The 15432-nt window shown below is 54.7% G+C and overlaps 1 protein-coding gene across 5 annotated transcripts in view; it reads right to left on the bottom strand.

The window, feature by feature from the left end:
• Positions 1-881: 881 nt before the first annotated feature.
• The window catches only part of AACS (acetoacetyl-CoA synthetase), a 50031-nt gene continuing 35480 nt past the window's right edge, over positions 882-15432 (bottom strand). The window contains exons 11-18 of one of the 5 annotated variants that reach the window (XM_022597759.3): positions 13332-13396; positions 13074-13196; positions 11109-11222; positions 10283-10408; positions 5701-5770; positions 5073-5131; positions 4067-4269; positions 882-1387 (exon numbers count right to left, since the gene is read on the bottom strand). In XM_022597759.3, coding sequence (XP_022453467.2) covers positions 1250-1387; positions 4067-4269; positions 5073-5131; positions 5701-5770; positions 10283-10408; positions 11109-11222; positions 13074-13196; positions 13332-13396 — 898 coding nt within the window. In that variant the 3' untranslated portion in view covers positions 882-1249. The remainder of the gene's footprint in view (positions 1388-4066; positions 4270-5072; positions 5132-5700; positions 5771-10282; positions 10409-11108; positions 11223-13073; positions 13197-13331; positions 13397-15432) is intronic. The other 4 variants (XM_089894354.1, XM_022597760.3, XM_089894355.1 and 1 more) reach the window with 4 other exon arrangements.

Below are 15432 nucleotides of genomic sequence, written 5' to 3' on the forward strand. Positions count from 1 at the left end.
CACACAGCTGCTGGCGACAAGCTTTTGATGTGCAGGTCCCGACCCCCTGTGCAGTGAGGCCACGCCCCCTGAGGCCCCGCGGCTCTGCCTCAGCAGGACCCGTGACCTGGGGGCTCGTCCGCATCCCTGACACTCCCCACGGCGTGGACATCACCCACACCTTCAAACACCCACACACCACACAATTAACATTAAAAAATTTTCAAACCACTCAAAGCCCGTGAAATTAAGAGATCCTATTAAAACGTGAAACTCATTCTCCAAAGGGAACAGGAACTCTATCTGCTGGGGAGCACCGGTGGCTGGGTGTGACACACGGTTCCCCCAGGAGCTGCCCAGATTCTGTCTGTGACACACAAAGCGCGGGAGAGCGGTCGGCCCGGGGTCCTGAGAATCTGCCGTGAGATGCTGTAAAGTCACCCTGGGACAGGCGCCGTGACAGGTAACGTGCCACAGCAGACAGATGGGCCCTGAAGGGTGGAGGCCAGAGCCGGGAGACCAAAACAAAGGGAAGAGAGAGATCTGGGCCTTAAGAGGGGGAAATGGAACCACAGTACAAGGCTGCAGGCCGGTCACTGCCCTGGGGTGAGCCGTCACCAGGATGCCTGCGGGCCCTGGATGGAGACCAGGCGTCGGCCATGCCGGTGCACGCACAGGAGACCCCAGCTCCTCCCTGCGAGTGTGCAAAGACATACAATCTCCAGACTGCCACACATACAACCCAAACCCTCCCTTTCGGCCCCTGAAGGTCAGGATCCCCCTGTGGCGGGTGGAAGACTCAGGGATCCACCAGATGAAACCGCAGAGCAGAGAATCGTTCTTCCCCAGGCCTACGGACTTGGTGCAAACTCCTTTTCGAAGAGCCGTAGGTTTCTAAGTCATTTCTTTTTTTTTTTTTTTTATAATTTATTTATTTATTTATTCATTTATTTATTTTTGGCTGCGTTGGGTCTTCGTTGCTGTCCCCGGGCTTTCTCTAGTTGCGGCGAGCGGGCTTCTCATTGCGGTGGCTTCTCTCCTCGCAGAGCACAGGCTCCAGAGCACAGGCTTCAGTAGTTGTGGCGCACGGGCTTCGCTGCTCCGCGGCATGTGGGATCCTCGCGGACCAGGCTCGAACCCGTGTCCCGTGCATTGGCAGGTGGACTGCTAACCACTGCGCCACCAGGGAAGTCCCTCTAAGTAACTTCTTGAACGCACAGAAGTGACAGTACAGACTTGTGTGGCTCAGGGATGTGCCAGCTGGCCTGGCTCAAAAGTCCTGCAGCTCGGGGACGTCCCGGTACAAATCCAGGGTCTCGGGGTTTGAGAAGGCTTTGTGGTGCTCCACGGTTTTCCCAGCGATGATCTGCTTCACGGCCATTTCCACTTTCTTGCCGTTGAGGGTGTACTGCCAGGGGAGGGGAGGAAGCAGACAGGAAGAGCGTTTAGACCCGAAGGGGAAAGAAGTCCCTCAGCTCTGACATCTGGGCATGTCCAAGCCGAGACGACCATCGTGACCTGGAGCAACCAGAGCGAGCGATTCTCGGTGGGTGACCGTGAGCGAGTTCCTTAACCTGGGTTTGTCCCCTGGAACATCAACTGGGGGCCAGAGCATCACCCCGAGGCTGTGGGCAAGCTGATAAGGCGCACACAGCTCTCGGACGTGCCTCGCTGTTACACTGCCTCTTTCTTACTTACATTTACTTTCTTACACTGTTTATTATATTAGAAAGACTAGCTTATTTCAGGAGTGGGCTGGCTTCCTGTGACTGTCCCTGACCACCGGAAAGTGAGCTACGTCCAAGAGCCTCGCCAAACTTCCAGCAAATCTTCCCCCAAAACCGTCATCTGAATGAGATGGGGCACTGCTTTTCCCATAGTCGGACTCTGTCCAAATGCTCAAAGGCCCCTCTAAAATTCATAGCACACGTTTCATCTTTAACCCCAATGGTCATTTGGCGGCTGTGCTGGCGTGTTTAGGGACCAGGAAAGTTCTGGAACAAACAGAGAGCCCTTTAATAAAGCCGCCGGTGCCCTGATCTCTCCTCACACTGGCTTTTTTTTTTTTTTTATCCTGAGATGTAATTAAAATTCATTCATTGAAAACCTCGGTCTACGTGTGAACTAATTAAGGATCTGAGCACCGGCTTCTGAGGGACCACCTGTCACTGGGGTGTCGTCAGCCCCTCTCGCCCTGAAATGCAAACGTCTCGCGTGCTTTCTGTGCTTTAAAGCCCCAAGAACAGCCTGCATCAGCTGACAAAACAAACAAGGCATCGTTTGAGAAGAAATCCTTCTCCTGGGCTTCCCTGGTGGCACAGTGGTTGAGAGTCCGCCTGCCGATGCAGGGGACACGGGTTCGTGCCCCGGTCCGGGAAGATCCCACATGCCGCAGAGCGGCTGGGTCTGCGCGCCCGGAGCCTGTGCTCCGCAATGGGAGAGGCCACAGCAGTGAGAGGCCCGCGTACTGCAAAAAAAAAAAAAAAAAAAAAAAAAAAAAAAGAAATCTTCTCCTGCTTCTTGGTGAGAAGGGCTGGGGTGGGGCAGAAGGTCCCTGGACTCCTGCTTGGCCCCCTCCCTACCCCCCTACCCAGGAGATAAGGCACAGCCTCCCGTCAGGATGGGCCAGCACGTCAGCTGTGACCAGTGACAAAGATTGCTGAGATCAGGGCAGTCGTGGCCGCCGGGCCCTCCAGCCTGGCAGGGCCTCAGATGCCCGTTCGTGCTCCCCTTGGTGTGACCAGACCTCCGGCCGTGACCTTGGCTGTGTCCAGCGCCGAGTCCCTGTGGCTGGGCCAGACCCCCCACCCCCCAGCCTGGTGGCATAGGGCGAATCCTCTCCGAAGCGCTCCATTAGTTCGGACCACAGGGATCTGAGAACACGAGGGCGCTTGAAAAAGCCCCAGGAACCCTCTAAACGACTTCACAGGCCAAGCGGATGGAGGAGGAGAGAGCTGAACTGAGTGCCCAGAAGTCAGGGGACGAGAGCCAGGCTGAGGACGGAAAGAAAGGCAGGCTGGGGTGTTCCTCACCTTCCAGCAAATCGCTCCACTTTTCTTGTGAGCAGATACAGTTTGGGAATCACCATTTCAGCAGCAAAGGACACAGATTCATTCTCAACAAAACAAAGCGAAGGGGACTCTCACATTCTAGTTCCCCAAACTGTTCCAGATCCAGACAGAACTGATCCACTGAAGGGAAGCCTAAGACCCTCACCAGGGAAAAGACAGTGAGTGTCACTGACTCAAGAAGCCCCTTCTCTCCCTGAGAGCCACTGTCTGCACAGTGTCACCCGGAGTCACCCGCCGAGTGAGACAAGAGAACTCCCAGGCCGCGGGGGCCCTTCCTACGCATAACCAAAGTGGGAAGGAAATATGTGGACGGTATAAAAAGCCCTGGTTCTAACTGCACCTCACATGCCCGCCCCTGCTCGGGGAGCGACATCCAGACTCTCCTTCCCCCAGTGGCCCGGTTAACCCGTTCCCATCCCCGCCTCTGTGAACAGCTACTCTGCGGGCTTGGCTCGGCTGTGCCCTTACGCTGCTGTGTGCGCACACACGTGTATACACAGAGGCCTTCTCGGCTGACAGAGGCCTTCGTTTTGTAAGCGACCACAAGTTAAAGCCGTGATCCGATCTGAGTGCATCTCCTCCCGCACTGAGAACCTAAACAAAGTATTGCGGGGGGAGGCAGCTTTCTGGAGCTGCGCCTCTAAACAGATTCAAATCTTCTTTCTGCAGGTAGAACTTAAAATTAAAAGGCAAGAGGAACGGCACCCCAGCGACTCTTTAAAAAGTTAAAATTAATTTTTGCATTAATAATTGGAGCACACGCTAAAACCACACAGGGGAAAAGCCAGTTGGACGTGCCGGGCGGGGCCTGCTTACCCTCTGAAGACTGGTATTTAGCAGAAGTTGCTTTACATGCAATTTAGGAAGAGTAAAAAAAAAAAAAAAAAAAAAGAGAGAGAGGGAGATGGCCGAAAACAGGATGGGGTTGCCAGGCAACGGGGACCAACTATATATAAAGCCTGAGCAAGCGTCTAGATGAGAGCTCCGGAAGCATGCGGGCTCGTGGGGGGCCGTACCGGGATGCCCTGGGTCTCCAGGACGAGGCTGGGCACGTGCCGGGCGGACAGGCCCAGGCGGATGGCGCTGCAGATCCTCTTCACCAGGTCGGGCCGGAAGGTGTGGCCGGAAGCCATCTTCAGGAAGAGGATCACCCTCTCCTGCCCGTCCTTGTTGTACTGGGGGACACACAGGCTGTCCAGGACCTCCTTGAAGGCCTCCACTGCGGAGACAGGGCCAGGGCCTCGCTCTCACACCATCCCGCCTTGATGGGGACTGCAGTGGCTCCCCTGGCCTCCCCCCGGCAGGAGCCCCGGGGAACAGGCAGAAGGACACCTATCACCAGCAGAGTCAGAGAGCCGTAGCTTGCGCTGGAAGGGCTGACGTCTTACAAGGAGCCGGGCACCTGCCTTACTTACTCAATTACAAATTTAAAAATAAGAAAAGGAATCAAGTGCCGCGAGGGTACTCCACTGGTGGGAGGAAGAAAGGCTGGAATCACATGGATCGAGATTCCACCCTGATTACACAACCTTGACATGACTTTGGGACTCTGTCATCCGCATGAGGCCACCTCCCCGGGAGGCTGATTTCGTGGCCCCGGTGGGACATTTTGAAGGCTCACAGGTGACTCTACTGTGCACCCATAAGGCCCACTGTCTTTATTTGGCGTCCTGGATGGTGCTGTGTGACTGCCAGCAATCACACAACCTCTCTGTGTGTCTTTCTCCACCCATAAAGAGTAGACACAGTTGACCAACCTGATGGAGCTCACCGTGAGGATGAGATGTAACGGAATGGGGATGGGCCACGGGACCTTAAGAATCCTGTCCTGAGGTTTTTTGAGCGACAAGCAGTGTGGACGAGGCATGTTCTAGAAAGAAGGACACCCTCATACATGTCTATTCTCACGCCCGGAGGCAAAGGGGCAAGAGTTATGCCAAAAGGTGGCATCTTTGGAAAGCAGGTCCTTGCGCCGCTCCTGGATGACTTGGGAATAATGCCGGGACAGAGGAGAATGCTCACCGATGTTATAGATTTCCGAGCTGCCGAATCGCACTCCGTTGGGGTTGAGTGTGCTGTCACTGGAGAGAGAGACGAGGTCGTGGACACGTGGCGGCTCCAGAGTGAGGCCCGCCGCAGGGGCCCCAGGGACAGTCACCCCGTTTCCACGACCACATGCCGTCAGTACCGGCGCCTCCCCAGCTCCTAATCCCAACCACCCCCTTTCTCCCTCTAAACTCAAAGCTAGCTATCAAGGGGGTCCCCTCTGTTTGGGGACATCAGCCACCTCCCTGCCCCTTCCCCCCGCACAGGTGCCCCCTCCCGGGTGCGGGCACCCCTCCCCCCTTCACTCCAGGAAGGGCCGTAGCGACGGCAGACAAGACGTGGGGCTCACGTTGGCCACAGGCCTCCCACCCCAAAGCCCCCCGACCCACCACTGCAGGGCACAGAAATGTGGGTCAGGCCCAGACCCACCCCTGGGAAGCTGACACAGGAAGAACGCAGGAAAGGCCCCAAATGGGGCAGCCAACCCACCTCGCAGGCCAAGCAGATGGAAGGGTCCAGGACACGGGAAGCGCCACCCTCTCCCTGCCCAGATGCCTCGGGAAGCGGGGCCCCAGGGAAGAGAAGCCAAGTCCACGGCCCTCACCTTCGGCCCAGCATGATGACGCCCCTGGTCTTGGGGTTGATTCTGCAGTAGTCGCCGTGCACCCAGACACCTGCCGGGGGGGGGGCAGAGGGACTCGGTCACCCCAAGGGGACAGGATTCTGACCGGCTGCCTGGACAGACGCCCTTGGAAGGCATGACACCAACGTAACTCTCGTCAACAGACACACCCGAGGCCCAGAAGCAGGTGTGTTGTGGGTCTGGGGGTGGAAGTGAACCAGACAGCTCCCACCCCCAAGGGCACACCTAGTGGGGTCCGCCCTACACCCAGGTCTGAGATGCGGCAGCACGCAAGAAACACCCCTCCCGCAGGTACCAACGAGGGTTGCGGGAATTCACAGGGCCTGAGAGCAACCCCAGCAGTGAGGATGTGAAGGCGGGGACTGGGGAGATCAATGGAGCTTTGAGGGGGGCCTCTGAATGGAGGGTGGGAAAGTACAAGCCCCGCCTTGGGAAGAGAGGGTGGTCTGGGGTGGCTGAGGGAGCAGGTCCAGAGGGGTTGGGGCCCACCTTGTAACAGAATAAACAGAAGGAGCATGACCAGGCAGGAGGCTACTGCAACAGTCCCGGTAACCTAAGCCTGAACTAAGGCACCAGCCACGGAGACAGAGGCTTAATGAGCAGGTAAAACCCGGGGCACATGGAGGGCGGAGACAGAGGGAAGAAACAGGTGACACTGACACCGCGCGCCCTGAGCCACCCCGACGTGGCCCGCAGTGCGCAGCTGGGCCCTTGGGCTGGTGTCGTTCATGGGGAGGCCCCCGTCCTGGATGCAGCAAAGCAACAGATCCAAGGGATCAGGCCCCAGCTTTGGACACATCCTCCACCCGACACGGAGCAGCAGAGAGAAGCCACGCCACACAGGGGAACTGCCTGGAGGCCTCCTCCCTTGGCGGGTCCCACAAATAGAGGAGACGCCCGGTGGGAGGAGGCAGTCAAAAGCACAGCTCTGCCGGCTCTGTGCAACTCGGAACTCATTTGCCTGGCCTCCTGGAATAAGCCCCAGAGCCCCTGCGATCCAGCCAGGGGAAAATGGCAGACCAAGCCAGCACAGGGTCCTCACGGACGCCATCTCTTCCTTCCGAGTTCTTGACACACGTCCCAACTGTGAGTGCTAATAACCCAGTCGGCGCGTGACTCTGAGCTGCTACCGCTCCAATGACAACATACTCCGTTGAGGCCCTCATCCCAACAAGTGGCTACAAGCCACGACCAAGGCTTCTCCGGAGATGAAGCCCAGGTCCCCGGCCCGCAGGGAGCATGCAGTGCGTGGGAGGCCATGGAAGAGAAGGAAAGGCCTCATGAGCTCATTTATTCTGAGCAAAGAGGACGGGAGGCCTCGAGGGCCTTCTTCCCTCCTCCCCAAGCTAAAAAATAAAACCTTTTCTTTTTTTTCCCCACTAGGTATTTTATTCTTTTTGATGCAGCTTTAAAGGAATTGTTTTCTTGCTTTCTCTTTCCGATAGTTCATTATTAGTGTACAGGAAAACAACACATTTCTGTATCTTAACCTTGTGCCCTACAACTTTACTAAATTCATTTATTAGTTCTAATAGCTTTTTGGTGGAGACTTTAGGGTTTTCTATATATAGCATCATGTCATCTGCAAACAGTGACAGTTTTACTTCTTCCCTTCCAATATGGACGCATTTTCTTTCTTTTTCTTGTCTGATTGCTGTGGCTGAAACCTCTCCTTTCTAATTGGATATTTAAAGGGTTCCCCTACACAAACGGGTGGAAGTCATTCCTAGGCTTGCAAATGACATGCCAAAGTTTTGCAGAAGCACATCTGTATGGCTACACAGAAAACCAGGCTTATACATGGTGGTCCCAGGAGACAGCAAGCTGCAGACAAAGCAGCAGGGCCTGTCCCACCCACCTCCCAGGAATCCTTTTTCATTTTGGAACTTGGGTGCCAAGATCCACACACAGTCTGGCTTATATGGAGTCAGACCTCCCATGAGTCTGATCCTTACTGAAGCCCTGGAAATGCAAAGAAAAAGGAAGATGCAAATCTCCCGGAAGAAGTTTTCATTTGTGAAAATGAAATGACATGCTTCAACCTCTTGCAAAACCAAAGCTGAGGGGATGAATCCACAAGTGGCTGGAGGCTCTGGTGTCCGGTTGCCACGTCAGAGAAATTAAGGGTTTCTTTCTAGGTTTCCATGCCCCTGGGCCTGCAGTTCAAACTCTCTTGTTTTCATGGTGATTTTGCTTCACTCTGATTTTCCTCGTGCTCTCCCATTTCGGTGATGGGACCCGTGAACAAGTACACCAGGATGAATGGGCAAACCCAGCCTTTCTCCTGCTTTTAATTCCTGGAGGTCTACTGCCTGAAATCTTTTTACAGTGAGCATGTATACCTGCACATTAAAAAAAAAAAAAAAGATGGCCCAGCTTTCCATGTACATAAATGTAAATATAAATAAACAACACATTGCACATACACGCTTCTCTTATTAAAGGACCTGTGACCACTGGACCTGTTTAGCTAACGAGGGCCAATGGAAGCTCTGCCTGCTCCACCTCATCAAGCTCAAAATCTTGATGGCTCATGGGCAGGCCTGGTCTCCTATTTGGAATTTACCATCTTCAGTCACCTGTACCCATCATACTTCCATTTTTGCCTTGGCTACCAGGAAACTCAGAGCTGAAATCATTGCTTTGAAGAATCAGAATGATCTAAATCTTTCTAAAGTCTGCTTTTAATCTCCTATTAAATTTTTATTAGGTTTTTAAAGATAATTAAAAGTCACAAAGAAAATCAAAATGGCTCGTATTATTCACACACATACATTTCCTTTTAAACACTCACACAGAAGGCATACAATGCCCTCGGTTCTGCACTCCTATTTGTCACTTAATAAATTCTTGGATACGTCTCCATATCGGCACCTTGTCAGTTTACATTTTCACCTGGCCTAATTTTTCAGGGTAGTGATGTCTGTAAGTCAGATGCCTGTTGCAGAAAGGAAGACCTTGCTTCTTTGTTGTTGTTTTCTTTTATCATCGAGCCATGTCCTACACAGTCCAAGAATCTCTCAGTGCTGGGCCTGGAGAAGTGGTCTAAGTTCAGCCTGTGTCCACCCTGACCATGACCAACAGCTTCAGATCCCATTATCTTATCTGCCCTTTTTTCTCCGTATTTATTTGTATGTCACACCTACTTCCAGAAAGTATGAGGAAGCTACCTATAAAGCCAACTATATGATGGGATTATTGAAAGGATCAGAAACTCTGCACTGGGGTGAGAGGACTGCTACAACAAAGCAGTGATGGCAGCTCTGAGTTTCCTGGCAGCCAAGGCAAAAATGGAAAATATAACAGGTCACCAAGTATTTGTTTCCTCCAAGAAGGAATATCAGAGCTTTGGAAATAAAGACTTTTTCTGAAATTAATCCTGAGAGACATTTATCATGAGAACCCTTGCATATATAACAAAAAATGACAGAAAAGAGTTTTCAAAGAGCAGTGTTGCAGAAGACGAAGAGATGTCATTTCTTAGATGGATCTTCAAGCTGAGGTTCTAATCCCTTCCTAGGACAGGAGCCCCGACTCCTCTTCAAGGTCATTTGAGGAACTTCTCTCTCTCTCTAGTCTGCTTTAGTCTGTCTGAACAGCTACACACTGGCAGGACCCAAGGTGGGGCTTAAATGCAGAGGCATCCAATGGAGGCCAGGCCACATGGTGGGGAGGGATGCTCCCACTACCCTCAAATGCGACGTGCTATGCCAGGTACGATGGCTTTTATGTGGGACATTACACGGGAACACGCAAGGCCGAGTAGAGAAACGGGACGGACCCGTGGCACCTTCTACCCGCGATGGTCACCTGCCGCTTTCTGATTCACCACATGTGATTTATGCCAAATAGAATTACCTTTCTAGAGGTTGAAGACAGCAAGTACTTAGGTGTAAATAACTCTGGAGCAGAAGGCTCGCTACATTATGAGTTACATAGCTGCAATCACTCGAGGTTGCTTATGAAATAAGATAAGGAGGCAGGAATCAGAGCTTTAAATAAAGAGACTTTCCAGCTCTGGGGCAAGACACCACTCCGAAGGTGAACAGAGGCTGGCAGCCTGAGTGAGTGACGGCCTGGAATTAATCATCCCGCTGCAAAAGCTCTCTTCTCCCATCACCTCCACGAGGACTGGTTGATGGGGTGTGAGACAGAGGAGACCCCAGCCAGACACCTCTCACACACGCATCTCTCCCCGAACAGGCAGACGAGCCTGGATAAGCAAGCAGGCCTCCCGCCCCTACGCAGCCAAACCAGCGGGTCGTGCCGGCGGCCAGGAGCAGGGCTCCGGGCCAAGGGGCTCCGGGCACAGAGGGTGGTTAAGAGTAATCTACACCCAGATTAGGGTTTCATAAGATGGCTTCAAGCTGACGTTGACCAGATACTGATCAAAAATTCATCATTGGCCCCCTGGCAGAATGAGCTGCGAGCAGCCTCACCAGGCTTTGGGGGGGGCCGGCAGGGGGCAGGCCCATCCAGAATTAGACACCGAAGGCCCAGCCTGGGCGGGAATCTGGGCAGCTCCACCTGCATCCCGACCCACCTGGGAATTTGGAGAAATACGCCTTCCGGTACTTGCTGCCGTTCTCGTCGTTCCAAAAGTGCGTGGGCTGACAGGGGAGCGGCTTGGTACACACCAGTTCACCGCTCTCCCCCCAGACTGCCTTTCCTGGCCAGGGAGGAATGAAAGCTAAACTGAGCACACGCCACAGCCAAACGCCCCGGCTCTCTTTCTCTCCTTCTCTCCTTTTTTAAGCTCTGAGCTATCACAGAGTATTTCAGACACATCCAAAGCCATGCAGCCGGCCCCGCCCACATGCCCATCAGCCCGGCGTCACCGAAAGCCACGTTACTGCTCCCCACCACGCTCCCCCCACTCTCGCTCAACTTCAATCCTGTACCGTTCCCTTATGTGGGTTAATAATTTTACCACATCTACATACACCTGGATAACATGTCATTTTGCGTGTTTCTAAACACCGCACAAACGGTATCGCACTGCCCCTCGGGTCCTGCATCTCGCTCTGGGTCCTCGCCAGGGTCAGGGCACGAGGCTGCTGAGGCAGTGGGGCGGCCTCAGCAGCGTCCCCAGAGTTTGCATGCCTGCCTGGGGTTCCAAGCACGTGGCCCTCCGTCTGTGCTGCAGGCCAACACCTACTCCCCTCAGCCAGACGGGCTGCAGGAGGCCGGGGAGCCCGGCGGGTGTTCAGCCAGGCTCGGGGGCCGTCAGTCTGCGAGCGGTGGCAGGGGCCGGCCCCTCAGACGGGGCAGTTTTGGAGAACTGGCCCCAAGCAAAGTTACACATCCAAGCGTATCCAAGTTACTACTCACACCTCGTCACAGAGAGAGAAAGGGTTTGGAGCCATCACCTTCCTCGTTCCACACCTCCACGGCCATGCCCAGGTTCCGGGCCTGAATTTCCCCTTTGTGCACAGGAATTGAAGGATTCTGGCCCACGAAGCAAGACATGATGTCGGTGCCACCTGCAAACAAAAGGAGATTCAAGATTCGGAAGACCGGGACTTCCCTGGCGGTCCAGTGGTTAGGGCTCCAGGCTTTCACTGCCGAGGGCCTGGGTTCGATCCCTGGTTGGGGAAGTAGGATCCCACAAGCCACACGGCACGGCCAAAAAAAAAAATTTCAGAAAACTGAGACGAACTGTCCATGTTTTTTATTAATGAACAATAAAGGAGAAAGACCCCGGAGGACAAATATATACTACTCTTTCTCCAGATAAATACAGAAAAATTCCCAGAGAGCTGAGCTTCTCTTCAGGGAGGGAGCGGGGAGGTGACTTAGAAACTGGACTGAACCTCCTGTGTCCGGGTGATTTATCGTTCTGACCAGGGCTACGTGCTGAAGGAGACACCAAATAAATGGCCTCTTGTGGTCGCACGGAAATCCTAGACTCAGGTTCACGAAAGTGGAAGCTTCGCCCCATCAGACCTGTCTGCAGGAACTGCCGCGGCAGACGGGTCACGTGCAGAGTCTCTTTGCTGTGGTTTATGTTCACTTAATCATCGGAGAAGCAGAAACCCTGTGGTCCCTGGAGTGCGAGTCTCCCGCACGAGAGCACGTGCTGGATGCAAAACACTCCGTTTCAGGGAGGGGCTCGAAAGAGAGTCGGACCCCAGGTGCCATCAAGAGGGAGTGGCATTAATGCCTGAACCTGGGCCCAGCCGCTGACAACTGCCCCCTCGCACGTGCCCGCGGTGCGGGATGCTCTGTGGGCACAGGGACACGCACGGAGCCCACCGGGGCACACAGGGGTTGGAGACGGCAGCCCAGGGAGGAAAGCGGGGGAGGCTGTGGGCAGAGGGCATACACGGAGCCCCGACTTGGTCCCTTCCTAGACTCGGCGATCCGGACACTGGTGTCCGTGCTCCCCTTTACACCTGTTTGTACACCTAAAAAGACAGCCTTGTGATTTAAGAAGTGTCTTCTCCCTGATCACGCTCTGTGTATATGAACGGGGTGGGGCAGGGTGATTGAAACCCACATAAAATGTTTCGATGCTTCAACAACTGGCAGGATTAATTCCGGGCAGAATTGAAGCGTGCTGACCTGCCTCCCTCCTCCAGACACCTCGAGGTACCGGCTGGCACGTCCCATGAAGACGGGAGAATCGCGTTCACGGCCGTGACCAGCAAGCTCGGGGCAGTCTCGCGCCCCAACGAAGCACAGCGCTGGGAGCAGAAGTGCTGCTTCCGCTGCTTCCGGATTGGAGCTGGGGCGCTCGGGACAGCGGCAGGAGGACAGGCCGAGAGCCTAACAGACGTGGCTGCCCCGAGATGGGCTGGGCCGGCCCGGCAGACAGCCCCACGCCCATCCGACAGCAGCACCCCTGCCCACCAGGCGGGCTCTGGGGAGGACCAAGGGATGCGCTGGGCGGGCGGGAAGCTCGGCTCTGAGGCGGCAGGACCAGGTTTGAATCCCACTCTGTACCCAGCTAGTGGGTGGCCTCAGGCCAGTCACTTGGCACGTGCGAACCTTGTTTTCTCTTTTGTAAAGAAAATAGAATCTACCAGGATGAGTTGTTTAGGATCTAAGGTTACGATCAGGGTGCGGAGTGTATGTACGTTCTCCACCCCCGGCAAAGGTTCAGCAATGGCTAACTCAGTGTTTGTAGCCTCTCCCTAGAACATAACTACCGAGAATAAGGAACATCGACCGTGCAAACGTGCATGCCCTGCTGACTGTTCACGCAGATAAATTCAAGCCGGTGGACTCGCTGGGTCACAGGGGAAGCACGCTTAACGGCCAAGCCTGGTCCCCGAGTCCTCTGGTTCTTCCAGAACCTTCTCCATGGCACAGGCACATGGTGGGGGCCGTACCTGAGATGGAGCCCAGGAGGACGCTGCTCTTGATGCACCTGTAGACATAGTCGTAGCTCTGGGCATTCAGTGGGGAGCCGGTGGACAGGATCGTGTGCAGCGTCTGGAGACTATGAGTTTCCACTAGAGCCAGAATCACTGAGAGGTTAGAGCCAAACCCGACACCCTCTGCCTGGCTTGCAGGAACCAGGTAACAGAGTGGATCTGATTTCCGCGGCTGGCGAGACAGGGAACGGACACCCTGGGAGGCACGCTTACCTGGCTTCACGTCTTTCTCTTCCAGCACTGACAGCCACTTCGCACCCGTTCCAAGGATGGTGATGCTGAAGTTAAGAAGACACCGGAAACTCGTCAAGGCTCTTGCATATTCCAGGTACCGAAGCTTTCTCAAATTAGTGACCCATTTCGGACGAGGTTGCAAAATCCAAGACACGTCATTTTTCTGGGTTGAATTAACGCTTAATATGTAGTTGAAAGCCAGTTACAACACCTGCGTTACTCTGAGGCCAGCACTGACACGTCTGCAGAGCACCCGGGCTCCCTTTAACCTTTGGCTCTACTTAAAACAACTGTCTGCACATAAACCCACCATCTTCCCAGCTGCGGACGTCTTCTCTCGGGGGGACCAAAGGAGGCCACAGAATCAAGACCCCTCAAATTCTGAGCGCTTGCGATCATTTTCCAGGGAAGTGGAGAGGGCCGTGGGAGCTTTTGTTAGGACAGGTGCCATGCCTGGAATTCCTGACCCATCTCCCTTTCTTAAATAAGCTCACATTTTTATGAAACTTAGAAAACCACTCTTCTTCTCTTTTTGAACATTTAGAATCTAGTCCTTTATCCCCAAGTTTGCATTGAGAACAACACGTTATGCTGAGTATAAGTCATTGTGTTTTCAAGGGAAGAGTGTTACTTCATGTTCTGTTTCCTTCCTAGAAAGCTCTACCTTCCTAACTAATGGCTGTTTTCTCCTGGGGGCTGAAGGAGGCCATAAAATCCAGGTCCCTCCTGCCCCTCTGGGCGGCAAAACCCATCCCTTCGCACCTGGCTGGCGAGATTCATTCCAGGGAGACAGCCATGTGCTATCTGGTGCTTGACAGAGCTCAGAGGCACAGACACACAGAACCAGGGCCGGCTGGGCTGGGAGGGGCAGAATCCACGGCTCAAAACTACTGTCCTTCATGCCTCCAGTCCCTTTCTTTTCTTCACTTCACCGGGACACCCTGCAACCACTAAAACCGCGGACACTTCCTGGGTCGCTGTGTCCTTGGTGAAGGCTGTTTTGGGAGCTGGGAGGTCGTGGGGACCAGGAAACGTACACAATCCCCACCCCCTCCTCACTTATTCCATAAACTCAGGTAGTCTGATTAGCTGATTCCAGATCACCTCTGAGAATTAAGGCGTCACCCGTATTTCAACAGGAGACCAGGGACCCATCACATGCTGACGGACAGCAGTGACAGCCTCAGCCACAGGTACAGAGATCTCCAGCCACCAACCACACAGAGCAGCACGCGGATTTCTGCTCAGCCCCCATCCGCCCCCCTCTCCCCAAGTCGCAGGTGTCTGTCTGCAAACCGCGCTCAGCGATGTGTAAAGACTGCCACGGCGTCCCCGGGGCTCGGCCCCAGGCCTGCTTGTGTGAAGGAACGGCCAGGCCTCACCGTCTGTCTCCAGGGCTTGGGTAAAAGGCAGTTTAAAAAACACAGAGCTCGTGAAGCACAGGTGCCCGTGCCTGTGTGCTCGGCGCTGTGTCTTTTTCGCGAGTGCTGCTGGGAAGCACCCCACGAAGAACGAGGCAGCTCCCCGGCTCACCCCAGCCCGGAGCCCTGCAAGGAGCCACCTGCAGACGCAGCTCCTCCAAGGCTCCGCCAGCCTGAGCCCCGGTCTCCCCGGTCTGCCCTCGACCCCGCAGTTCGCGGGGGGATCGTGTAGCGCCCCCAAGTTCAAAGCCCCAACGGGGTGCCACGTCACACGGAAGACACCCGCCCCGCGGCACAGCCCCGAAATCCCTGGGGGACCCTGCCCTCCCCCCTCATCCAGCTCCACCGCCCGAATCGACTGCCCACATCCAGCCACGAGGGCCTCCTCCCAGCCTCCGCACCACCCCCATCTCGGTCCCCTTGGGGCCTCGGCACCCGCCACTGCCCTGGCCTGCAACACGCGTCCCGCAGTCCTAAACGTGAACTGCCTGCCCCGTTGCAAACCCGGACAGAGACCCCAGAGTTCTGCCCTGACCCCAACCAGAATGTTCCCTGGCCCAGACCTGGAGAGCCCAGCAACACACCCCAAACAAAGAGGACAATCTGTCCTTTAACCTTGTTCACGTCTGCAAAATAACTGCTCAGTTATAAAACATGTT

Source organism: Delphinapterus leucas, chromosome 14 (genome assembly GCF_059928025.1).
Source record: "Delphinapterus leucas isolate spDelLeu-1000000601 "Yukka" chromosome 14, BTC_Dleu_Yukka2, whole genome shotgun sequence".
In the NCBI taxonomy this organism is placed as follows: Eukaryota; Metazoa; Chordata; class Mammalia; order Artiodactyla; family Monodontidae; genus Delphinapterus; species Delphinapterus leucas.